The 26155-nt window shown below is 40.3% G+C and overlaps 1 protein-coding gene across 3 annotated transcripts; it reads left to right on the forward strand.

The window, feature by feature from the left end:
• The first annotated feature begins 202 nt into the window (after positions 1-202).
• Positions 203-26155, forward strand: CUNH5orf22 (chromosome unknown C5orf22 homolog). 3 transcript variants are annotated; one of them, XM_058430201.1, is made up of 10 exons: positions 203-355; positions 2152-2297; positions 3610-3759; positions 6436-6865; positions 9125-9187; positions 9457-9578; positions 13798-13864; positions 16639-16836; positions 19461-19600; positions 23636-26155. In XM_058430201.1, the coding sequence occupies exons 1-10, from the start codon at positions 275-277 to the stop codon at positions 23763-23765; spliced, it is 1527 nt and encodes a 508-aa protein (XP_058286184.1). In that variant the 5' UTR covers positions 203-274; the 3' UTR covers positions 23766-26155. The 3 variants fall into 3 exon arrangements, with proteins under 3 accessions (XP_058286184.1, XP_031991590.1, XP_058286185.1); XM_058430202.1 differs by lacking the exon at positions 203-355 and adding an exon at positions 572-681; XM_032135699.2 differs by lacking the exon at positions 16639-16836 and having other exon boundaries at positions 23636-26153.

The raw sequence follows: 26155 nt of genomic DNA on the forward strand, positions 1-26155 counted from the left end.
AAAGCTGGGCCAAGGGAGGGAAAACTCTTCAGCCCACCGCAGGGCCTTGTACGCGGTGATTGGCGCGTCAACGAAAGCGATGGACGTCTAGACCAATCGTCAGCAAAAGACCCTTTGGAGCCCGCGCCCCCTCCTCCTGCGTCCTCCAATCCGAAAACGCAACCGGGTGAGGGAGCGCTTCCGCCCGGAGATAGCTGGCCGGGTTGAGGCGCCGGCTTTCCCGGCTCTTCTCCGGCTGCCGCCGCTTTGCTGCAAAGCTGACGGGCGCAAAAACATGAGTGACTCCGCGGGAGGGCGCGCTGGTCTCCGGCGTTACCCCAAGCTCCCAGTGTGGGTGGTGGAGGATCATCAGGAGGTGAGCGGACGGCAGCCAGGCTCTGGGGCAGAATCAGCGGAAGCCCTGACGCTCAGAGGGCCAAGCAGACGGCGCAACCTTAGCATCGGAGGCCACAGAGTTAACCAGAGTTAAACTGCCTGATTCCGTTGCTGTGGAGAGGACCCCAAAACAGCTAACTAGGAAGAATGAGAACTGACATTTATGGGCGCTTCCTACGAGTCGGGGCAACTTATTTACCTCGGTTTGCCCCCAGAACCAAACAACTGGTGGCGTCGGGATTCGAAACCGGACAGTCTGGCTGCAGAGTCCTGTGTCTTTAACCTGCAGTTAACTCTGGCTTCCAGGTGTCTCCTGGAATCGCCACCACAGCCCTGCTGTTTAGATGGGAGGCTTTATGTTTGGAACGTGGGCTCTGATCTGAAATGGGGACCGTAATCGTAGGACTCACAGGGCTGTTAGGAGTGTTATTGTGTGCATATTGTGTTTAAAAATCTTTTTTTTTTCTTTTTTGAGACGGTGTCTCTTCTGTTGCCCAGACTGGAGTGCAGTGGCGCGATCTCAGCTCACTGCAACCTCCGCCTCCTGGGCTCGAGTGATTCTCCTGCCTCAGCCTCCTGAGTAGCTGGAACCACAGGCACACATCACCGTGCCCAGCTAATTTTTGTATTTTTAGTAGAGACGGGGCTTCGCCATGTCAGCCAGGATGGTCTGAACGTCTGACCTCACGTGATCGGCCCCCGCCGGCCTCCCAAAGTGCTGGGATTACAGGCGTGAGCTACTGCGCACGGCCCATATTGTGTAAAAAAAAAAATGTATATATTTTAACACGGTGCCCTGCATAGAGATAAACACTAAAAGGGGTTTCCATGTTTATGGCCGTGCTGATTTACAGTAGCTAAATTGGTGTCTTAATCTAGAATTTTCCAAGTCAACAAAGGAGGCCCATGGATCTAATAAATATGTTGTAAAGTAGCATCAGTAGGCTTGGGATGGGAGGAGGTTATCTGGATGTTAAAAAAAGAAGAGGGATTTACTGATGGTGACAGTTAATAGGAGAGGAAGATAGGTTTCTCAGGACCTGGATATAGTGTCTATGACCTTCAGAGAATGAGAAAGCCTAGGTTAGACGGTGCTTTCAAATTAGGTATTAAACCTAGAATTAGAGATGTAAGAGGAGAAATCCTTTACAGACCACCTAACCCAACCCCACCATTCTAAGGGTACCAAAAAGACCCCAACCAGCCTGGACAGCAGAGCGAAATCCCATCTCTACAAAAATAGAAGTGAAAAAATTAGCTGGGCGTAGTGGTGCGTGCCTGTAATCCCAGCTACTCAGGAGACTGAGGTGGGAGGATCACGTGAACCCAGGAGTCCAAGGCTGCAGTGAGCCATGATCACACCACTGCTCTCCAGGCTGGGCAACTGAGCAAGACCCTGTCCCTTTTTAAAGGAAAAAAAAAAAAGTACTTTGAGACCTAGGGTAACTTGAACGCCTAGTTAATATTAGAACAGGCATTAAGCGGTAGTTCGTTCCTGAGCCCCAGTCCTGCTCTGTTTCCCCACATGACCTGTTGAGTTCGAGGGGGCAGCAGGAAGGCAGCTGGAGGTGCAGGTTGGAAGTTCTGAGGACAAAGTAATGCTTGAGATTATCATCTGCACCATCTACAATAAACAAATTTTATGTTTTTCCACTTTACAGCAACATAGTATGCTTTCAGTTATGTGCATTATTTAGCATTGTTTTTCAGTCTGCAGTTGAGTGTGTGCTCATGGTTTCAGTGTTAATTCTTATTGTGTGCCTGTGTCTTTTACAGGTTCTACCCTTTATATACCGGGCCATAGGCTCAAAGCATCTTCCTGCCAGTAATATAAGTTTTTTACATTTCGACTCACATCCAGACCTCCTTATTCCTGTGAATATGCCAGCAGACACCGTGTTTGATAAGGAAACACTCTTTGGGTAATACGTGATTTTATTCGTGGTGTTTTGTGTTTGAAGTACAATTTGCAGTAGATAATAAGCAATTATAGGAAATAGACTTTGCTAAACTCATGGGTTTGGGGGTTTTTTGTTTGTCTTTTTGCCTTTTGCATTTTATTTAGAACAAGTGTTGACAACTTTCTTAAAGAGCCAGATTAGTAAATATTTTAGGTTTGCTGGCCATATGGTCTCTGTTGCAACTATTAGTCTTTGCCTTTGTAGTGTGAAAGCAATCACAGGCACTGTGTAAACAAATGACAGCAGCTGTGTTCCAATAAAACTTTATTTACAAGCTGGGCATGGTGGATGAGCCTGTAGTCCCAGCTACTCAGGAGGCTAAGGTGGGAAGATCACTTGAGGCCAGCGGTTCCAGGCTGTGATCAAAGCCTGTGGATAGCCACTGCACTCCAGACTGGGCAGCATAACCAGACCCCATCTCTTAAAAGAAACAAACCAAAAAAACTTTGTTGACAAAAACAGCCTGGCCAATGTTTAATCCTTTTAATATTTGCCTTTATAGAGACCTTTGGATTCTCATGTCTATTTCTGCACTTAGTCCATTGCCATATGTTGTTTTGGTTGAAATATATGATGAAAATTTAGGCTTTCACAGACATGTAATTGGAAAAGGAAAGAGTATTTTGATAGCCTTTTCAGATAATTGTGAATATTCTTTGATAGTGCACCAAAACTTGAAAAGTAGTAGTTTATTAAAGCTTATTTGAAATGTAGAATTCAGCAATTCAGTATCAAGTGTGAATAACCATAGTTTATTGATCACTCCTTTCAAGATAAACGGTGTTCACCTCGAAGTTCAATCACAACAACTGCTTTTCCTTGAAACAACTGTTATGCTTCAAACTATGTAGCAGGAGAGCTTTCTGTGCATTTCTCATTTTATCACACATAATATTTAAAAATGTATACTCAGGATGGAAATTTAATAAAATCAAGATGTTCTCGAATGAAACTTTTATATTATGTATTTTGGCATTGGTTGGTAACGAAGAATATAGTAACTACTAACAGTTTGGTGCTGCTGAATGTTGGAACATCAACCCACCAGTGCCTTTGCACCATCTTTGCAAATGTCAATAAATGAAAACAGGAAATAATACCTTAGTATTTTCCTGAAAATAGTTTTGTAATAGTGATGTCCTTGAGAAAGTCTCAGGAACCACTCTAGGGACCACACTTTGAGACCTGTGGTCTTAAAATGTTGTGGATAAAATTGCACTTGGGGAAAAAAAAAATTAAAAGTTTTAATGTTGTCTCTATGTTTCTTTTCCAGAGAATTAAGTATTGAAAATTGGATTATGCCTGCAGTTTATGCTGGCCATTTTTCACATGTAATATGGTTTCATCCCACATGGGCTCAGCAAATCAGAGAGGGCAGACATCACTTTTTAGTAGGCAAAGACACTTCTACCACAACAATCAGGTAATTTCCTCATATTTGTGAATATGGAAGCGATTGAATGTTTCTATCTTATTTTGGATTCCTATAATAACTTCATAAGTCTCTGCACACAGATAGGGTCAGATTAAGCCTCAGCTTCTCCAAAGAGTTCTCAAAACACGAAGAACAAACTTTTAAGTCTGTTGATATTCCTCACGTACCATTTATATTTAGTTGTTGGTCAAATTAGATTTTGAATGTGATCATTATCCTCTGGAATTTGGGCTTCATCGGTGATTAACTCCTTAAGCCATTGAAGTATCTTATAGATTTATATATTCAGTAGTACATTTTACTGTTTCCTGTCAATATAACTGTTGTCTGCTGAATTTGCCGCAGTGGCTCATGCCTGTAATCCCAGCACTTCGGGAGGCTGAGGCGGGTAGATCACGAGGTCAAGAGATCGAGACCATCGTGGCTAACACGGTGAAACCCCGTCTCTACTGAAAATACAAAAACAAATTAGCCGGGCGTGGTGGCAGGCGCCTGTAGTCCCAGCTACTCAGGAGGCTGAGGCGGGAAAATGGCGTGAACCCAGGAGATGGAGCTTGTGGGGAGCTGAGATCATGCCACTGTACTCCAGCCTGGGCAGCAGGAGTACAGTTTTGAGACTCTGTCTCAAAAACAAAACAAAAAACAAACAAACAAAAAAACAATAATTAGGCCGGGCGCGGTGGCTCAAGCCTGTAATCCCAGCACTTTGGGAGGCCGAGGCGGGTGGATCACGAGGTCAGGAGATCGAGATCATCCTGGCTAACACAGTGAAACCCTGTCTCTACTAAAAAATACAAAAAAATTAGCCAGGCGTGGTAGTGGGCGCCTGTAGTCCCAGCTACTCTGGAGGCTGAGGCAGGAGAATGGCGTGAACCTGGGAGGTGGAGCTTGCAGTGAGCTGAGATCATGCCACTGCACTCCAGCCTGGGCAACAGAGCGAGACTCCGTCTCAAAAAAAAAAAAAAAACAGTAATTAGCAGTGAAAGGGCAAAATTATCTCACTTTGATTTTTTTATAAATCCAACTGCTGAATAAGTAGATTTGGGGCTTTAATTTTCTTTATAATATAATTAGTTTCAGATAAGTACTTAATCTAAAGTAAATTACAGTATCCTCTGACGTGAGATAAATGTGCAACTGTTTTTATTGTATAAGCTATTTAACAATGTTTTGTGTATCTTGTGATACTATAATACTTTTAGAAATATCAGTATGTTCTTGACTTTAAAATTCTCTTGTGATGGGATAAATATTTTAAGCAGTATAGCCATAACTTTCTAGAACCTTAGGGATAATGGAGTGAAATGGTAATAGTTGAAAATCAGATAGTCTTCCTCATTGAAAATGATACTTTATTTCTCATTTATTCTTAATGATACAATTAACTTTTGTAGTATACATTCTTATCATTTGCACAAATAGCTTTGTTGTGATATATGAAAATTGTATTTCAGTTATAACTCAAAAGAAATAATTAAGACTAAGCATATAAATATTGTACATACTACTGGTATATGTGAAATAGTAGTAGGGTTTTTATTGAGTACTTCAGTGAGTAGGCCTGATTTAACCCATAAAATCAAATAATTTTCAGCAATCTGACACAGACATCTGAAACTCCATGTGTGATTAATAATTTTGGAAGATTTTGATTCATGACTTTGGTTAATCCTGCAAGTAAAAATGTATGGAAGAGACACATATACATGTTGGTGCAGTTTAACAAATACTTGTATGTTTGTATGACAGGAACATGGGAAAACTGCTGTTATTAAAAAGAATATTAATTTAGATTGGGGGATACAGCCTCATCTTAGGGTTGTACAGTTTTAATAAGCTTGGACATTAGTTTTACTATGTCATTAATCTATTTTTGGAAAATAGCTTTTACAGTTTATAGCTGTGTATGCTGGGAGAGGTCAAGTGGGAAATAAATATTAACCATGATTTTAGATGGGTAAGGCATGCCTCTAGAGGAAGTATTTGGCTTCACTGTTTGAAGTATTTACCAAGTCACTTTTCATATTGAAAATACTATGGTTATATAAAAATTAACAAAGCTCTAAAATATGTCAGGGAGAGTTTCTATTAAGAGAATTTATTTCCAGTTGAAATTTTTCTCTTCAATGATTTTTTGGATAAAGATTCAGCTGGTATGAGAGAGAACAAAGGAACACTGGTTTAAACAAGAGAGTTTATTCTTATGGTAGAATTCACTGTACACAGTCCAGGCCTATGTGGCAGCTCTAGAGTTTGGGGAACTCTAGTTCCTTCTACCTTTTTGCACCACCGTCTCTAGAATATTAACCTTGTCCTTATAGTCCAAGGTGACTTGCCACCTCTATGTTCATATGCCAGTCAGCAGGGAACAGGAGAGCAAAGCTCTGTGTGCTTTTCTTCCATTCACAACCACTGGCCTGAATTTAATCACATGGCCACACCAGGCTGCAAGGCAGACTGAAATGTAGTCTTTATGTGGAGCAGCTGTGTGTCCAGCTAAGAATTTGAGGAATGCTATTTCTACAGAAGAACAGGAAGTATAAATACTAGAGACTGCTCTCAGTTTTTGTCAAATAGATCTGTTCTTATATTTCTGCCATGCCATAGTGAAATGTCAACTGATTTGCCCATTCTTCTTAAAAATCGTTTTTTCCTCTGATTCAGGGTTACAGGTACAGATCATTACTTCCTAAGTGATGGTCTGTATGTACCTGAAGACCAGCTAGAGAACCAAAAACCTTTACAATTGGATGTAATTATGGTAAAACCTTATAAACTCTGTAACAATCAAGAAGAAAACGATGCAGTGTCTTCTGCTAAGAAACCAAAGCTAGCCCTGGAAGATTCGGAAAACACTGCTTCTACTAACTGTGACTCTTCTTCAGAAGGACTGGAAAAGGACACAGCAACACAGAGAAGTGACCAGACTTGCCTGGAACCATCATGTTCATGTTCTTCTGAAAATCAGGAATGCCAGACTGCTGCCAGCACTGGGGAAATTCTGGAAATTTTGAAGAAAGGGAAGGCATTTGTTTTAGATATTGACTTGGATTTTTTTTCAGTCAAGAATCCCTTCAAAGAAATGTTCACTCAGGTAAATACTGTATTTTTAACACATAGATCTTGAGAATTATATGGCTTTTCTCTAGATGAGGAACCAGCAAACTCTTTAAACAGCCAGCTAGCAATTATTTTAGGCTTTGGGGTTCACATTCTCTACTAATACCCTTTTCTGCTGTTCTCTAAACTTTTTAAAGTTGTATATACCATTCTTAACTTGAGGGCCGTACACACACAGGCTATAGGCTGTGGATTGCCAACTCCTGCTCTAGATAGTATTCATTATTTTGCATTTATTAATTGGGGTAATGTATACATGGGTGATGGATAAAAATTAAATCATACAGTGCAGGTATATACAGTCAGCCCTCTGTATCCATGGGTTCTATATCCCTGGATTTAACCAGCCACAGATAGGAAATATTCAGAAAAAATAAAAAACAACTAGGAATAACAATACGAGAGTAAAAAATAATACAAATAAAAAACAATACAGTGTTAACAACTATTTACATAGGATTTACACTGTATTAGATACCACAAGTAATTTAGAGATGACTTAAAGTATATGAGAGGGTATGCATAGGTTATATGCAAATACTACACTATTTTATGTGAGGGACTTGAGCATCCACAGATTTTGGTATCCACAGGAGGTCCCAGAACCAATCCCCCACGGATACCAAGGGACAATGTACATTGAAAAACAGCACTCTCTTATCCCCATTCCCTCAGTTCTTTGCTTCAGAAACAAATACTGTGGTCAGTTTCTTGTGTATCTTTCCAGCGATATTCTATATATAAATCCTGTGTAACAGATTATTCCTTAAACAGTGATGTGCCTGATTACTCACCTAAATATTTGTAATAAATATTTGTAATGAAAGTTTCTAGAAGGTTACATAAGAAATTCAGTGGCAGTTATTCCTTTTAGAGTGCTATCAGGAAACCTGGGAACACAGGGATTTTTATAGCCTAAATACCCTTTGGTACAATGGACTTTTTAAAAAGCATATATTACACTTTATTATTTAGTAGCAATTTTTTAAATATCATTAGGAAAGACAGATGTTCATCTTTTTTTTTTTTAAGAGCATGTTCAGTCTGGGCATGGTGGCTCATGCGTATAATCCCAGCACTTTGGGAGGCCAAAGCAGGAGGACCACTTGAGTCAAGGAGTTTGAGAACAGCGTAGGCAACGTAGCAAGACCCCATCTCTATTAAAAAAAAAAATTTTTTTTTAATCTAGACAGGCATAGTGGCACGTGCCTGTGGTCCAACTACTCAGGAGGCTGAGATGGGAGGATTACTTGAGCCTGGGAGGTCAAGGCTGCAGTGAGTCGTGATCGCACCCTTGCACTCCAGCCTGGGTGACAGAGCGAGACCCCATCTCATAAAAAAGAAGCATGTTCAAAAGTTAGGGGAGTTAAGTTCTGTTGTTACCTCTACTGCTTATTAGCTATATGATCTTAGGAAAATTACTTAACCTTTCTGACCCATAGTTTCTTCAAGTATCGAATCAGAATAATAATCATACCCAACTCAGCATTGTTATAATGAATAAAGCACTGAAGATATGCCACAACATTGTGCTTAATGAATTTTAGCTCTTGGATATAACCTCTTCCTGAGAATACTCCTAAATAGGATTACTGGGGCCAGGTGTACCCAGCTATATAATGGATCCATGTAGCTGTGCTAAACAAGGGGAAACATTATCCTACAAAGTTTGTATAGCAAGCCTGTTTCTCCCCTTGTGTGGTGCCTCCTGACCGAGGTTCTATGTCTTTGACATTCTACCTCCAGTATTGCCTTTGTACTTCAGAGTTCTCTTCTGTTGTCAGAGAAATGGCTGCAAAGTGAACATAGGGAGTTCTTTGTTGTTGTTATTAAAGATATGTATATTTCCTGTAAACAGCTAAGTCCTGTAAACAGCTAGGACATGTCATTTATATAGCGGAATATTATTTAAAATATTTTCATCTCGTGACCCATTAGCCACCAAGTATGCTTCCTTAGGTAATTTTTACATAGTATTGCCATGCCCAGCTGGATAGAGTTGCCTTGAAGAAGTGATATTTACAATAAAACAAAATTTTACAATATTTGCAATAAAATTATTACAATAAAAATCTAAAGTATACATTTTGCCTGATTCTCCCATACATACCTTTAAATAATTATCTAAGATGTTCTTGTATCACAAGGAAGGTTGTCTCTTCCTTAAAGCATATCATTAAAAAAATTTAACTTTTTTTTTTCTGGTATGTGGATTTTTTGTTTTGTTTTCCAGGAAGAGTACAAAATCTTACAAGAGCTGTACCAATTTAAGAAACCTGGCACCAACCTAACAGAGGTATCCTCCATTTGTTTCTTTGGGGTTTTATTCATTTATCATATAACTAATAATATCTTGCAAATTACCACAGTGATCTCAAAGACTGCTCAAAGTGTGTGTGTGTGTGTGTGTGTGTGTGTGTGTGTGTGTGTGTGTATTGGCAAAGCCCATGGTTAGTACTTGAAAATTATGTTTTAACTAATAGAGCCAAGTTTTTTTTGTAATAGGATGTTGCTTGTTTTTTGAAAGAATAACTATATAATCTCAGCTTTTCAATGTATTTAAAGGAAGATTTGGTAGATATTGTTGATACTCGAATTCATCAATTAGAGGATTTAGAAGCCACTTTCGCTGATTTGTGTGATGGTGATGATGAAGAAACAGTACAGAGATGGGCTTCAAACCCTGGGTAAGACTCTCAAACATTTTTTCCCCCAACTCTACTAACTTTCAGTCCTAGATATGTTCCTAAATTTGCAAGATACATTGCTTTTAAAAAATTAGTATTCAGCTATTTGAGATGCTGAGGCGGGAGAGGATCACTTAAGGCCAGGAGTTCCAGACCAGCCTGGGTAATGTAACAAGACCCTGTCTCTGAAAAAAAGTTTTTTAATTAGCCAGATATGGTGGCACCTACCGGTAGCCACTACAGCCACTGCTCCCAGCTACTTGGGAGGCCGAAGTGGGAGGATTGCTTGGGCCAAGGAGTTTGAGGCTGCAGTGAGCTGTGATCATGCCACTGCACTCTACCCTGGGTGACAGAGACTTGTCTCAAAAAAGAAAGAAAAAAGAATTAGTATTAAACTTCAACACATTTACTAACAATAGTAGACATTATTGAGTGTTTTCTGTGTACCCTTTATCTAAGATTTTTCCTTGCCTTATCTCATGTACTCCTTACAACAGTCTTACGGTTTTATTATTATTATGTCAATTTTATAGATGAGGAAACCAAGGTTAAGTAAATTGCCCCAAGTCACATAGTAAGTGAGCATGTTTTTAGTCTTTGTACAGTAGCTGCCCCTAAATATGAGATATTGTACAAGGTCTTAAAGAGAATTAAAGATGAGTAGTACATAGGCATTCCCTGTTCTAAGTAGAATAAGAAAAAAAATACTAACTTAACAACAGAAAAGTAAATTACTTGACAAGTAAATTACAATGCAAAAACTTGGTTGCGCGTGGTGGCTCACCCCTGTAATCCCAGCACTTTGGGAGGCTGAGGCGGGCGGATCACGAGGTCAGGAGATCGAGACCATCCTGGCCAACAAGGAGAAACCCAGTCTCTACTAAAAATACAAAAAAAAAAAAAAAAAAATTAGCCGCGCATGGTGGCAGGCGCCTGTAGTCCCAGCTACTCAGGAGACTGAGGCAGGAGAATGGTGTGAATCCGGGAGGCAGAGCTTGCAGTGAGCCGAGATTGTGTCACTGCACTCCAGCCTGTGGAGACTGGAAAAACAATTGGAAAACTTAGCTTCTTTTAAGGAAAACCCAAATACAAGCGGAAGAGTATTTTCAATCTCTTGACGTGAAGAAGCAGTATTTGAAGGCTAGATTCTCCATCAGGTCATTTATTTAACTGACTGTTCATATTACCTTGAAAGAATGGAGAGAGAAGTTCTTTCTGAGTGAAAGCCTTTGGTATTGAAGCTGGAGTGAAAGAATATTGACATAAATATTACAGTGATTTTTCTCTAAAATAATTCTTAAGTCATGTAATCTCAAACAGCCAGAAAACTAAAATAAAACCATCAGACAAACTTTTTGTCCCCATGAGCATAGGAAAACCAGAACTAGCTTATTTTAAAACTAATCTCCTACAAACTGTCATATTATTCTCTCTGGTGTAAACAAAAGAAAATCAGTTGTAAGGTAGCAAGATAAAACGGGAAATTAGAATCAATAGTACTTTAGGCCAGAACATGAACAGCCATTAAGATTTGTCATGTTTTGGTTACTAAAAATAATTCAGCAGATCTCTAGAAGAATATGGAAGAAGCTGAAACAGTGGTTGCCTCTGGGGAGAGGAATTCTATGGCTAAATGATGAAGTATATGAGTGAGAAATTATTTCTTTTGCTATGTGCATGTATTATCTATTCAAAATACTCATTGTAATTTTTACTTAAAATATTCAAAAACATCCCTAAAATGTAAACATCATAAAGCTTTAATTATTGACACTAACAAAGCAGTGATGTGGAAGAATAATTCACAGTAATATTAATCACATCGGTAAGTATTGATTAGGCACTTTAACATCAGTTAATGGCCGAGCATGGTGGCTCACCTCTGTAATCTGAGCACTTTGGGAGGCCAAGGTGGGCAGATCGCCTGAGCTCAGGAGTTCGAGACCAGCCTGGGTGACATGGTGAAATCCTGTCTCTACAAAAAAATACAAAAAATTAGCCAGGCATGGTGGCATGCGCCTGCGGCCCCAGCTACTTGGGAGGCTGAGGTGGGAGGATCACTTGAGCCTGGGAGGTCAAGTCTGCAGTGAGCTGAGATTGCACCACTGCACTCCAGCCTGGGTGACAGAGGGAGACCCTGTCTCAAAAAAAGAAAGAAAGAAAATCAGTTAATGCTTTTTCCTCTTCCGTATAGGGTTCTAAAATGATTCCCTGTTTTTTGAAATGATAGAAGAGGGATATAGAAAAATAAGTCACAGGACAGGAGTCTTCCTAGAAATGCTGAAAAATACCTATTATTTTGTTATTTCATGAAGTCTCAAGCTAAGTTTAAAACTTAAACAACAACAACAAAATAGGCCTGGAAACCTTGGAATCCTAAGTCCAGCCCACAGACTTCCACTGAAACCCACTCTGCCTACTGAGCATGCCCAGTTAGCTCCTCATCGCCAGCAGAGAGTTCTATCACAGACTTGAAGGTATGATGAGACTGCAACAGTAGTGAGTTTAGACTGTGCTTGGTATTGAAGGGAGAAAAAATAGCATAAAGGAAAAGTAGATGACACTGAAAGAAAAGTCTCCCCAAACTAACCATGACCCTAAAGAGCCAGACCCTCGGCATGGAGGCTTCACTATGTCTAGGGAAGTGAGGTGGGTAGTTAGAGTCCAGAAGCCTAGAAAATGTCATTCATTAAAAGGAAAAAGTAACAGGACAAGTGAGCAAGCAGGCAGGCCTCCATGCCTCCTTTTTTCTTTTTTTACTCCCAGCAAATTAGTGAATATTTGTGGAGGAGGAATTAAAACACTAGAAGTATTAGCCAATCAGAGCTTCCAAAAGGTCCACCTAAACTTAATACCTTAAAAGCATCAATGTGGCCGAGCGCGATGGCTCACGCCTGTAATCCCAGCACTTTGGGAGGCCAAGGCGGGCGGATCATGAGGTCAGGAGATCAAAACCATCCTGGGTAACACGGTGAAACCCCGTCTCTACTAAAAAATACAAAAAATTAGCCGGGCGTGGTGGCGGGCACCTGTAGTCCCAGCTACTTGGGAGGCTGAGGCAGGAGAATGGTGTGAACCTGGAAAGCGGAGCTTGCAGTGAGCCGAGATCGTGCCACTGCACTCCAGCCTGGGCAACAGAGTGAGACTCTGTCTCAAAAAAAAAAAAAAAAAATGCATCAATGTTATATCAGATGATGTAGGATTTTTCCGATTATAATTGTATTTACTGGCTAGGCCTGGGTTTACACCTGTAAAATCCCAACACTTGGGAGGCTAAGGTGGAAGGATTACTTGAGGCCAAGAGTTTAAGACCAGTCTGGGCAACATAGCAAGACCCTATCTCTACAAAAAGATTTTAAAATTAGTTGGGTGTGGTGGTGTTCACTTATTGTCCCAGCTACTCAGGAGGCTGAAGTGAGAGATTCCTTAAGCCCAGGAGTTCGAGGCCGCAGTGAGCCATGATCACACCACTGCCATGTAGCCTGGGTAGTAGCAAGATCCTGTCTCAATAGTAATAATAATTGTATATACAAATAAACATGTCCTTAATTTTTTTTTTTTTTTTTTTAGCTTTCAGGAAACAGCCTTTTTTTTTTTATCACAGCATGCTAAAGACACTTTTCTTGCTAATCAAAATAATTTTTTTTTTTTGAGACAGTTTCACTCTGGTCACCCCGGCTGGAGTGCAATGGTGTGGCCTCAGCTCACTGCAACCTCCGCCTCCCGGGTTCAAGCAATTCTCCTGCCTCAGCCTCCCGAATAGCTGGTATTACAGGCATGCACCATCACACCCGGCTAATTTTGTATTTTTAGTAGAGACAGGGTTTCACCACGTTGGCCAGGCTGGTCTCGAACTCCTGACTTCAAGTGATCTGCCCGCCTAGGCCTCCCAAAGTGCTGGGATTATAGGTGTGAGCCACCGCACCTGGCCTCAAAATAATTTTTAAAGTCAGTAGAACTTCCCATTTTTGAAGAAGAAATCTCATTTTCTTGAATGTTCACTTTTAGTCTTTAACACAATCTGTAATCTTTTGGGTAAGAAATCAGGAAACATTTATTTCTTAATATTTTAAGATATTTGAACAGCTTTATCTTTTATTTCCCAAGTGCCATATGAAGCATGTTATTATGGTAAATGTTAGTATAATGTATCATTTGCTATTGTCATTTTAGTTGTGGTAGTTGTGATGTTTAATTGAGTGGGATGGTTTTTTTCCAGAATGGAATCACTAGTTCCCCTTGTACAGAGTTTGAAAAAACGGATGGAAGTACCAGACTATGAAATGGTAAATATTTTGTATTAACGTGTAAAATTGACCCTTTGTAAAGACAATTTTCTGGGTAGAAGAATTTGCTTTTTGTTAAAGTGGTTCATTTTTGTTTGTGTTCCTGTGAAGTCTGAAACAATTATTAAGAAAAGAAATGAGTGAAAAAAATACATACATTGAAACAGAATACTATTTTCCTGGAAAAGCCTTCCAAGAAAAACATTTTTTTCTCAATTTTACGTATGAAGCAAAAGTCCTGTGTATTTTTTTAAATTTGTCTGTGGTCAGATCTCTCTTCACCAGACAAAAGAAAAGCACACAATTTCTAAAATGGTCCATTTTTTATTGACGAGTATTTATACTCCCTTCCTCCTTCCTTCTTTTCCTCCCTATTTAAAAACGTTTCCGTTTGTAAAAACCACAAGACAAAAAAGAGAGAGAGTGACTAGTACATTTTAAATGTGTTAGCTGTTTGTCAACAGGGATCTGAATGCTATGGCGAAAGATACTTTTAGTCATAATTTATTTGTATATCATTTTGCAGTCTTTGAAGCATATATTTTCCCATTTGACCTGGTACTTGAGATGAGAAAGCTATAGCTTAAAATGTTCAAGTGACTTTTCTCAGATTTGATGCCAGGGCTAAGACTTCCAAGTCTCCTTCCTCTTAGTGTGGTCTTTCTCTTACTTCAGTAAGCTGGGTTTGCATATTTTATTTACTTATGGAATACAGTCAGACCACTGTGTTTGACTAAAGTTGAAGTATTGATTTAAGTATTTTTTGAATTTATAAGAATTTGCTGGTATTCTTTAAATAAGAGATGTCTATTTTCACACTGCTGATAAAGACATACCCAAGACTGGGCAATTTACAAAAGAGATTTAATGGACTTACAGTTCCATATAACTGGGGAGGCCTCACAGTCATGGCAGAAGGTGAAAGGCATGTCTCACATGGTGGCAGACAAGAGAAGAGAGAGCTTGTGCAGGGAGACTCCCATTTTTAAAACAGTGAGATCTTGTGAGACTCATTCACTATCATGAGAACAGCACAGGAAAGACCCACCCCCACAATTCAATCACCTCCCATCAGGTTCCTCCCACGACATGTGGGAATTGTGGGGGGTACAATTCAAGATGAGATTTGGATGGGGACACAGCCAAACCATATCATTCCACCCTTGGCCCCTCCCAAATCTCCTGTCCTCGAATTTCAAAACCAATCCTGCCTTCCCAACAGTCCCTCAAAGCCTTAACTCATTTCAGCATTAACTCAAAAGTCCACAGTCCAACATCTCATCTGAGACAAGGCAAGTCCCTTCCACCTATGAGCCTGTAAAATCAAAAGCAAGTTAGTTACTTCCTAGATACAATGGATGTACAAGAATTGGGTAAATACAGCCGTTCCAAATGGGAGGAATTGGCCCAAAGGGGCAATGCAAGTCTGAAGTCCATCGGGGCAGTCAAATCTTAAAGCTCCAAAATGATCGTCTTTGACTCCATGTCTCACATCCAGGTCACGCTGATGCAAGAGGTGAGTTCGCATTGTCTTGGGCAGTTGTGCCCCTGTGGCTTTGCAGGATACAACCTCCCTCCTGGCTGCTTTCATAAGCTGGTGTTGAGTGTCTGCAGCTTTTCCAGGCACACGGTACAAGCTGTTAGTGGATCTACCATTCTGGGATCTGGAGGACGGACGGTGGCCCTCTTCTCACAGTTCCACTAGGCAGTGCCCCTAGGGACTCTCGGTGGGATCCGACCCCACATTTCCCTTCCACACTGCCCTAGCAGGGGTTCTCCATGAGGGCCCTGCCCCTGCAGCAAACTTCTGCCTGGGCATCCAGGTGTTTCCATACATCTTCTGAAATCTGGGCAGAGGTTCCCAAACCTCAATTCCTGACTTCTGTGCACTCGCCGGCTTGATCAACACGACACGGAAGCTGCCAAGGCCATCCTCTGAAACCACAGCCCAAGCTCTGTGTTGGCCCCTTTTAGCCATGGCTGGAGCAGCTGAGACACAGGACACCAAGTCCCTAGGCTGTACACAGCACTGGGACCCTGGGCCCTGCCCATGAAACAATTTTTTCCTCCTAAACCTTCAGGCCTGTGATGGGAGGGGCTACCACAAAGGTCTCTGACATGCCCTGGATACATTTTCCCTATTGTCTTAGGGATTAACATTTGGCTCCTCGTTACTTATGCAAATTTCTGCAGCCAGCTTGAATTTCTTCTCAAAAAATGGAATTTTCTTTTCTTTAACATTGTCAGGCTGCAAATTTTCCAAACTTTTATGTCCTGTTTCCCTCTTAAAACTGAATGCCTTGGCCAGGCACAGTGGTTCATGCCTGTAATCCCAGCACTTTGGGAGGCCAAGGCTGGCAGATCACTTGAGGCCAGGAGTTCAAGACCAACCTGGCCAACATGTCGAAACCCCGTCTCTACTAAAAATACAAAACTTGGCTGGGTGTGGCAGTGCACACCTGTAATCCTAGCTACTCAGGAGGATAAGGCAGAGAATCGCTTGAACCTGAGGGGCAAAGGCTGCAATGAGCTGAGATGGTGCCACTGCACTCCAGCTTGGGTGACAGAGCGAGACTCCATTTCAAAAAAAAAAAAAAAAATGGATGCCTTTAACAGCACCCAAGTCACCTCTTGAATGCTTTGCTGCTTGGCAATTTCTTCCACCAGATACACTAAATCATCTCTCACCTTCAAAGTTCCACACATCTCTAAGGCAGGGGCAAAATGCCATCAGTCTCTTTGCTAAAATATAACAAGGGTCACCTTTGTTCCAGCTCCCAGCAAGTTCTTCATCTCCATCTGAGACTACCTCGGCCTGGATTTCATTGTCCATGTCATTATCAGCATTTTGGTCCAAGCCATTCAACAAGTCTCTAGGAAGTTCCAAACTGTCCAACATTTCCCTGCCTTCTTCTGAGCCCTCCAAACTGTTCCAACCTCTGCCAGTTCCAAAGTTGCTTCCACGTTTTCAGGTATCTTTTCAACAGTGCCCCACTCTACTGGTACCAATTTACTGTATTAGTCTGTTTTCATGCAGCTGATAAAGACATACCCGAGACTGGGCAATTTACAAAAGAAAGAGATTTAATGGACTTAGTGTTCCACGTGGCTGGAGAGGCCTCACAATCATGGCAGAAGGTGAAAGGCACATCTCACATGGCAGCAGACAAGAAGAGAGAGCTTGTGCAGGGAGACTTGTGTTTTTAAAACCATCAGATCTCCAGCCGGGCATGGTGGCTCACATCTGTAATCCCAGCATTTTGGGAGGCCAAAGCGAGCAGATCACCTTTGGTCGGGAGTTCGAGACCAGCCTGACCAGCATGGAGAAACCCCATCTCTATGAAAAACACAAAATTAGCTGGGTGTGGTGGCGCATCCCTGTAATCCCAGCTACTCGGGAGGCTGAGGCAAGAGAATCGCTTGAACCCAGGAGGTGGAGTTTGCGGTGAGCCAAGATCATGCCATTGTACTCCAGCCTGGGCAAAAAGAGTGAAACTGTCTCAAAAACAATAAATAAAACCATCAGATCTCCTGATACTCATTCACTATCATGAGAAAAGTGCAGGAAAGACCCACCCCCACAATCACCTCCCACCAGGTTTCTCCCATGACACGTGGAAATTGTGGGAGTTACAATTCAAGGTGAGATTTGGGTGGAGATGCAGCCAAACCATATAATGAGCAAAGCAAAAGAATATTTTGGTGAAACCTAAGCAAATCCAAGACTTACACTTTTTTGTTTAACTTTTTTTTTTTTTCCAGGAGTATACATTCAAATTGCCCTAAATAAACACTTCCAAGACTTATACTTTTTAAAAATGGTAATTAAGAAGATCGTTATAAGATACTTAAGGTTTGAAAATGTTTTGAGGCCAGGAGCAGTGGCTCATACCTGTAATCCCAGCACTTTCGGAGGCCAAGGCAGGTAAATCGCTTGAGTCCAGGAATTTGAGACCAGCCTGGGCAACATGGCAAAACCCCGTCTCTACAAAAAATACAAAAATTAGCCAGGTGTGGTGGTGCATGCCTGTAGTCCCAGCTACTTGAGAGGCTGAGGCAGGAGGATCGCTTGAGCCCAGGTGGTTACAATGAGTTGAGATCGTGCCATTGGACTCCAGCCTGGGCAACAGAGTGAGACTTTGTGTCAGATTTAGAAAGAGAAAGAAAATGCTTTGAGTTCATACAATATTTATCAAGTATGTCTGCAGGCAGGTCTGCTTTAATCATTATATTGCATCTGGGTTTTTTCGTTGGGTGGGTTTGATGTTTTTTTGGGGAGCAGAGAATGGCTAGGGCTCAGTCACAGATGATGTAATCCATTATGATGTGCCTACAGCTGCAGAGATAGAACGCTAAATAGTTTTATCATTTTGGCAAAATGAACATCCAGAATTCATCCTTTTATCACACTGACTGATCATTGCCAGTTAAATTGTTGATGTGTATCCAAAGCCTCCAATAAAATAGTTGATTAGTGTGTGTTTTCATACCTTGCACTTGTGTACTCTAGGCAAAACTATGACATAGTTAAGTTCTAGTTTTCAAAACATTAAAGTTAAGGTTGCAGAATGGTAGCATGTGAGCCACTTCTAACTTTCAGGCAAGTTTAGTTTAGTGCTAAGACTAAAACATTATTCCATTCAAGTTTAAAACACATGTAGCTAGCAGTAGCTTATGGTTATACATAAAGGATACACAAGAAAACAGTTTGGTTAAATAAGGTAGGATAAATATTTTCTCTTGTATCCTCTCAAAGCTTTGAATGTAGTACTAGGTGCATATATTAATATTTAAAAAGTAAGTAAAATAATGTGTTAAAAATGAGATAAGAATATGTACAACTTTTTTTTTTTTTTTTTTGAGATGGAGTTTCGCTCTTGTTGCCCAGGCTGAAGTGCAGTGGCACAATCTTGGCTCACTGTAACCTCTGCCTCCCGGGTTCAAGTGATTCTCCTGCCTTAGCAGGAGAAGCTGGGATTATAGGCATGTGCCACCACGCCCGGCTAATTTTGTATTTTTAGTAGAGACGGGTTTTCTCCATGTTGGTCAGGCTGGTCTCAAACTCCCGACCTCAGGTGATCCGCCTGCCTCAGCCTCCCAAAGTGCTGGTATTACAGGCATGAGCTACCACGCCTGGCCTCAACTTTTTAGAATCTAGATGAAATGGATAATTTGATAGAAAATGTGAATTACCAAAATTGACCCAAGACCGATAATCATAAAATAAAGAAGTAGCTAAAGACTTATTCTAAAAAGAGGCATCTGGCCCAGACAGGTGTATAGGCGAGTTCTACCAACACTTCAGAGAGCAAATAACTTTTATGACATAGAAACTGTTAGGGAAAAAATAATCCCAATGCATAAAAATATTAAAAATTAAAAGTTTTTTATATTTAAGGTGTTGGATATCCCAGTTACCCTGATTTGATCTTTATATGCTATTATGAATGTATTAAATTATCACATATACCCTGAAAATATGTACATCTTTTATGTATCAATGAAAGTAAAGATTTGTCAATAAGGCCATTAATGATTAAAGAAGCTTATAAAAACAACTGTCATACAGTGTAATTTTTAATTGTCTTATTTTCAGGTTCACCAGGCTGGTTTAACCTGCGATTATTCAGAACTTCCTCACCATATCAGCACAGAACAAGAAATAGAGTATCTTATTCAATCTGTGCATTATTTACTGAAAAATTTACCAAATCCTACTCTTGTGACAATTGCAAGGTAAGTGTGTTCAGCAGAATAATGGCAAATCAGAGATGTGCTGCACATCCTAATCTCTGGAACCTGTGAATATGTTACATTATATGGCAAAAGGAAATTCGCAGTGTGATTAACTTAAGGATTTTGAGATGAGGAGATTATCCTGGATTCACCAAGTGGGCCCAATGTAATCACAAGGGTCCTTAGAAGAGAAAGGCAGGAGGGTCAGAATCAGAGAGAGTGATTCGAAAATTCTACACAGTGGGCTTTGAAGGCGGAGACCACAAGCTAAGGAACACAGGCAGCCTTTAGAAGCTAGAAAAGGCCAGGGGACAGATTATCCCTGGGATCTTACAAAAAGAATGCAGCCCTGTCAGCACCTTTATTTTAGGACTTCTGACCTCCAAAACTATATAATAAATTAGTGTTGCTTTAAGCTACTAAGTTTGTGGTAATTTTTTATAGCAGCAGTAGGAAACTAATACAATCTCTGTAGGTAAATATAATGATTACTAATAAAATAATACAAATTTTTTTTTACCTACTCATCGCAAAATTTAGATGTTGTATTTTCTCTTCCCTGTTTTTCTTTTTTTTTTTTTTTTTTTTTTTGAGATGGAGTTTTGCTCTTGTTGCCCAGGTTGGAGTGCAATGGCACAATCTCAGCTCACTGCAACCTCTGCCTCCCAGGTTCAAGCAGTTATCCTGCCTCAGTCTCCAGAGTAGCTGGGATTACCAGGATGTGCCACCACGCCTGGCTAATTTTGTATTTTTCATAGAGACGGGGTTTCTCCATGTTGGTCAGGCTGGTCTCGAACTCCCGACCTCAGATGATCCGCTCGCCTCGGCCCCCACTGTGCCTGGCCCTTTCTGTTCCCTGTTAGTGATGACATGCAAACAATGTAGTTATTGTTATCTTGTCTTTGAGGTTGGTAATATTCAGATGAACACAAGAATTCTCATTTCTGTGTCCTACCAATTATTTAGCTGCTGCCATGTTTTAAATTTGAATATAATTGCTGAATAGTTATAACAATTTAATAATGCTTTCCTGTGTTAATTTTTGGGCTGGTTTTGTATGGAAGTATGAGATTCTAAAATAAGTACTTTAAGTACTCAGGCTAATAATATGTAATTCATGACAAACATTTTGTAACATCCTTTTATCATTCTGAAACCTCATATAATGTAACCTACCTATATATAATTTAGATATATAGATAATATTCATAATTACATAGATAATATACATTATATATAGGTAATGTAACCTACTATATACATAATACCTATACACATAGGAGGAATTAAAGTAATTGATAATAAAATATATTAAAATGCCAAACTAGACTCACATATTTAAGAGATGCAGTTAAACATATACTGTAGCAGTTACACTATGTGATGTAAATGTAGCAGTTACAAATGCAAACAGATACCGTGCGTTGACCAGATGCCATGAACAGCACTGCCATAATGACATTTTTTCAGTCATTGAACAGCCTCTTCATAAGGATCTGCAGTTAAAGTCCAGTCTTTCCCCAACTGACAGAGTGTTGCATTCCTGGAAAATTTAGTTCATATTTAATGCATTTTTTAAAAATACTTTTATATATAAACAAGTGTTCAGTTCTAGGCTGTATTAGTCTGTTTTCACGCTGCTGATAAAGACATACCTGAGACTGGGCAATGTACAAAAGAAAGAGGTTTAATTGGACTTACAGTTCCACGTGGCTGGGGAAGCCTCACAATCATGGTGGAAGACAAGGAGGAGCAAGTCATGTCTTACATGGATGGCAGCAGGCAAAGAGAGAATGAGAAGCAAGCAAAAGAGGTTCTCCTTACAAAACCCTCAGATCTCATGAGACTTATTCACTACCACAAGAACAGTATGGGGGAAACCACTGCCATGATTCAATTAGCTCCCACCAGGTCCCTCCCACTGCAATGGGAATTATGGAAGATACAATTCAAGATGAGATTTGGGTGGGGACACAGCCAAACTATATCATAGGCTCAAAAAAATAAAAATCACTTTTTCACTTACATGAGTACTCAGTAGACTTTGAAAATATTCAAGACACAGGATAGCTATTCATATTGCAGGATGATCCTGCCTGTTGCAAGCCCTGTAGCAGCCCAGCCCTCTTATCCCAGTCCCCTAAATGTCAATAGCATCCCCTATTCATTGTGTCAATCAAAAATGTACTAAGAGATTTTCAAAACACCCTCATGGGAGTAGCTCCCATCAAGAACGACTCTAATAGTGTGTAAAGAAGTCAAAAATTGGCCAGGTGCAGTGGCCTCACACCTGTAATCCTGGCATTTTGGGAGTTGGAGGTGGGTGGATCACTTGAGCTCAGGAGTTTGAGACCAGCCTGGGCAATATGGCAAAACCCTGTCTCTACAAAAAAACACAAAAAATTAGCCTAGGCATGATGGCATGTGCCTATAGTCCCAGCTACTTGTGGAGCTGAGGCTGCAGTCAGCCAAGATCACACCACTGCACTCCAGCCTGAGTGACAAAATGAGACCCTGTCTCAAAAAAAAAAGTCAAAAATCTTTCCAAAAGTATTGCAGTACCCTTTATTTGTTAAGACTTGTAAATTGAGTTTTTACATATGACAATTTAAAGTAGGTCTTGCTGAGCATAGTGGCTTACACCTGTAACCCCTGCACTTTGGGATGCCAACGTGGGTGGATTGCTTGAGCCCAGGAGGTTGAGGCTGCAATCAGCCATGATCATGCCACTGAACAACAAAGGAAGCTCTTGTCTCAAAAAATAAAGTAGGCTTTTGTCCATGTGTATATGTTACTATTTAATAAAGTTTCTCAAGCTAGACATGATGGCTCACCCCTATAATCCCAGCATTTTGGGAGGCCAAGGTGGGCGGATCACCTGAGTTCAGGAGTTCAAGACCAGCCTGGCTAACATGGTGAAACCCCATCTCTACTAAAAATATATAAATTAGCCAGGCATGGTGGCAGGCACCTGTAATCCCAGCTACTCAGGAGGCTGAGGCAGAAGAATCGCTTGAACCCAGAAGGCGGAGATTGCAGTGAGCCGAGATTGTGCCACTGCACTCCAGCCTGGGCAACAGAGCGAGACTCTGTCTCAAAAAAAAATAAAAAATAAAGTTTCTCTTTATTATTTATTGTGTCTTAAATTTTCACATCAAGCCACAAAAATAACCTGGTCACTAGAGCATAAAATGAGTTTATCAGTGGTCTTATAGATTATCTCTTTAGGTTTGAAATACTTGTACTAAGGAGTAGGCCAGATAACTAATTCCAGTTCCTTCTGTAAAGATTTCTGTGCTGCTCTTCTCACTCTGTCCTCTAGAAGGCTTTATTAACCCTTATCCAGAACCAGGAGACACTGGTTAATCCAGTTGTAACTGGCAGCAGCATTGTAACTGCCCAGTGCAACTCAGGTTGCAGTTGGTAAGTTCTGGAAAGACTCCCAAAATACAGATATCTGCCCCAACCTACTCTGCTCTTTTCTGCTTCCTACTGCCTAGGAAAGTAAATCCAACACCAGCACATCGCCACATTTCATTTTGGACCAAGCCATGGATCCTTTATAATTCTGTAGTTAACAAATCATTTTTAGAAATAGAATCCTTTTATCAGTTGGAAAACCTCGACCCTCATCATTTCTAGCCCTAGCACACACATAATAAAAGATGTCCCATCGCTAAGATAATAAGCCCCTGTATTCCCAAACAACGTCTCCCTTTCAGGCAAACAGTGGTCTAGCAATCAAGCACTAAGGCGCACACCGCATGTCACCTTGCCCAGGTTAATCTCTTTCAGATTTCTTTAAAGGGATAGTAATTGTGCCTTTTTCATACAGTTGCTGTGAAAATTAAAGAACATAATTTACGTAAGGTGCCTAACATGGGGTAAACCTTTACTAGCTTTCAATTGATATTAATCCAAAATTCAGCACACCTTAATTTCTGTTTTACATTGAAATCAACACATGCAGCTTTTCCTCACAGTATGATTTTATCCTATGTGTAGTTTTCTTCTTTCTCTTTCTTTTGGTTCTAGGTCAAGTCTGGATGATTACTGTCCTTCTGACCAAGTTGACACTATTCAAGAAAAGGTCCTCAATATGCTACGTGCCCTCTATGGAAATCTAGACCTCCAAGTGTATGCAGCAGAGTCTCCTCCATCCTGAAACAAACAAAACATTAGGCTCCTGTTGTATCTTGGTTTAGTAACAGCCCTTTAATTAACTTATTTGTAAATGAGTCTTCCAGAGAACACTGTTTTTATATTAACTTTCAGTTGAAATCTTTCAGATATTTTGAATCGCTAAACAACTATTGTCAGTTGCGGAATGATGGTAAATTTTTTGGCATCAAGTCTAATAACCCCAACTGATAGAACTGTTGTTTATCTGTCTTCCTTAAGTATTTTTTAGGGTTTTTTTTTTTTTTTTTTTCACTTTTCCCCCAGGTCTGTTGGACTGTATGAGATTCATTCATACTTCATTTATTCATTCAACTAATATTTATTGAACACTTAACATGTACCAGACATTATTAAGTGCTGGGTATATGGTAATGAACGGAATAGACAAGGCCCCTGCCCTTTTAGGGGAGACAGATGAGAAGTAAATTATGGGTTATGAGAAATGTTACGAAGGAAAGGACAACAACAGACCTGTCTTAGTACTTAGAGTACCATGGCCTTATAGGAAAGTAATATTCTTTTTTTTTTTTTTATTTTATAAAAATAGAGATGGGGTCTCACCATGTTACCCAGGCTGGTCTCGAACTCCTGGGCACAAGCAATCCACCTGCCTTCGCCTCCCAAAGTGCTGGGATTACAGGTGTGAGTCACTGCCCCAGCCAGAAACTAACATTCTCAAAAGCTACTACCGAAAAAAGCCCACAAATTTGCCAATCCATGAAAGTATCGTAGGAAGTCTACCTTTCCAAGGAATTTGGCATTGTGGCCCTGCTCTTGCCAAATGCTCTCCAGCATTGTTGGTATCAAGGTGGTCTGGTTGAGTAAACTTGACCAAACAAAAATTAACTGTTTTTTGCTTTTCTGTTTTTGTTTTACTGATCAAAAAAGCCCTTCGGGGTCTTTTGTGCCTCCAGGCAGTCGTTGTAAACATCAATAATATAGTACCTAAGTGCAACTTTATTGGCAAGTCTGGATTGATACTTTTTTCAGATAAACCAGCTTTTTATGTAAATAGTAAGGGAAAAAGTTAAATCTTTAATTCTGACCTGCCGTAAATACCCAAAGATATAAACTGTCTTCCACCACCCCCCCCCATAACTAGGACATCCTTCCTGAGTCTTAATCATGAAACTTGATTTTCTCAATTGGCCAGTGTTCTGATCTTTTTCTTTTTTCTTTTTTCTTTTTTTTTTTTTTTTGAGACAGAGTCTTGCTCTGTTGCCCAGGCTGGAGTACAGTGGCGCAATCTCGGCTCACTGCAAGCTCCGCCTCCCAGGTTCACGCCATTCTCCTGCCTCAGCCTCCTGAGTAGCTGGGACTACAGGCGCCCGCCACCATGCCTGGCTAATTTTTTGTATTTTTGGTAGAGACGGGGTTTCACCGTGTTAGCTAGGATGGTTCTCGATCTCCTGACCTCGTGATCCACCCGCCTCAGCCTCCCAAAGTGCTGGGATTACAGGCATGAGCCACTGCGCCCGGCCTTGTTCTAATCTTTAGTATCTCTTTAGTTCAGTAATTTTTACCTACCTACTTGATTTATTTTCCTTTAAAAGGTGAAATGACATTTAAAGAAAAACAAACACCCATCATTCCTCAGTCCCAACACAGCAGTTCTTTTCACTCTTGCATGTAACTTTCAGGCCTTACCCACATGTGTCCCTACAGAGTTGCATGTAGCTAAAATTATAGTGTGCTGCCTAACTTTGTGCTAATAACCAAGGACACACATTATCATTGCCTCTCAGTGGATGGCACCTGACCCCATTTTTCCAAGGATTCTATTTTCCAGTGAATTTTTGTCACCGAGTTAATTTCCCAAGTCTGATAGCATGAACGCTTATTTGTGTTGTGAAAAGCAGGTCAGCCTGACTCAGCTCTCCATTTTCATAGAACAATGTGTGCCGGAATAGGTTTATTTTCTTGGTAAAATCAGAATTGTAGAATTGTGCTATTTTTAATTTTTAAAATTTTTGGTTAGAGCTTATAGACATTACTTTTATGATTATTTTGCATGCTAAGTAAGTTAAAGGGTATGTTTTGAACTGTAGCACTAATTAATGTGTGTGATCTTAGTATATTGATAGCTTTGATTTTGTGAGTGGTTTACTAGTCATTTATTATGATTCCCATGAACTCTGATATGATTCATTGTGGTTTTAACTCAGGTTGAATAAAAGCATCCATTTCTTTTATAGGAAGGTTTGTTTAATTCTCATGTTCTGTGATCATCTCTTTGAAAATAAAATTCAGTCCCTAATAGTTGAAAAGAATCAACTTAGTAAATTATGTCTTGATATTTACTTTATCAAGATGTGTTTCATTTGTGTTCTGAGTACCAGTGAGGGGATACCATGGTACAGTGTTTTGAATTGT

The sequence above is a fragment of the Hylobates moloch genome, unplaced genomic scaffold, assembly GCF_009828535.3.
Source record: "Hylobates moloch isolate HMO894 unplaced genomic scaffold, HMol_V3 SCAFFOLD_17, whole genome shotgun sequence".
Classification (NCBI taxonomy): domain Eukaryota; kingdom Metazoa; phylum Chordata; class Mammalia; order Primates; family Hylobatidae; genus Hylobates; species Hylobates moloch.

Excerpts from the sequence above, each read along its gene's own strand:
- CUNH5orf22 (XM_058430201.1), top strand. The coding sequence starts at position 275 with ATGAGTGACTCCGCGGGAGGGCGCGCTGGTCTCCGGCGTTACCCCAAG. Across the intron at positions 2,298-3,609 it reads GATAAGGAAACACTCTTTGG|AGAATTAAGTATTGAAAATT; the intron begins GTAATACGTGAT and ends TTTCTTTTCCAG. Across the intron at positions 13,865-16,638 it reads AAGTACCAGACTATGAAATG|CTCCCAGCAAGTTCTTCATC; the intron begins GTAAATATTTTG and ends CCTTTGTTCCAG.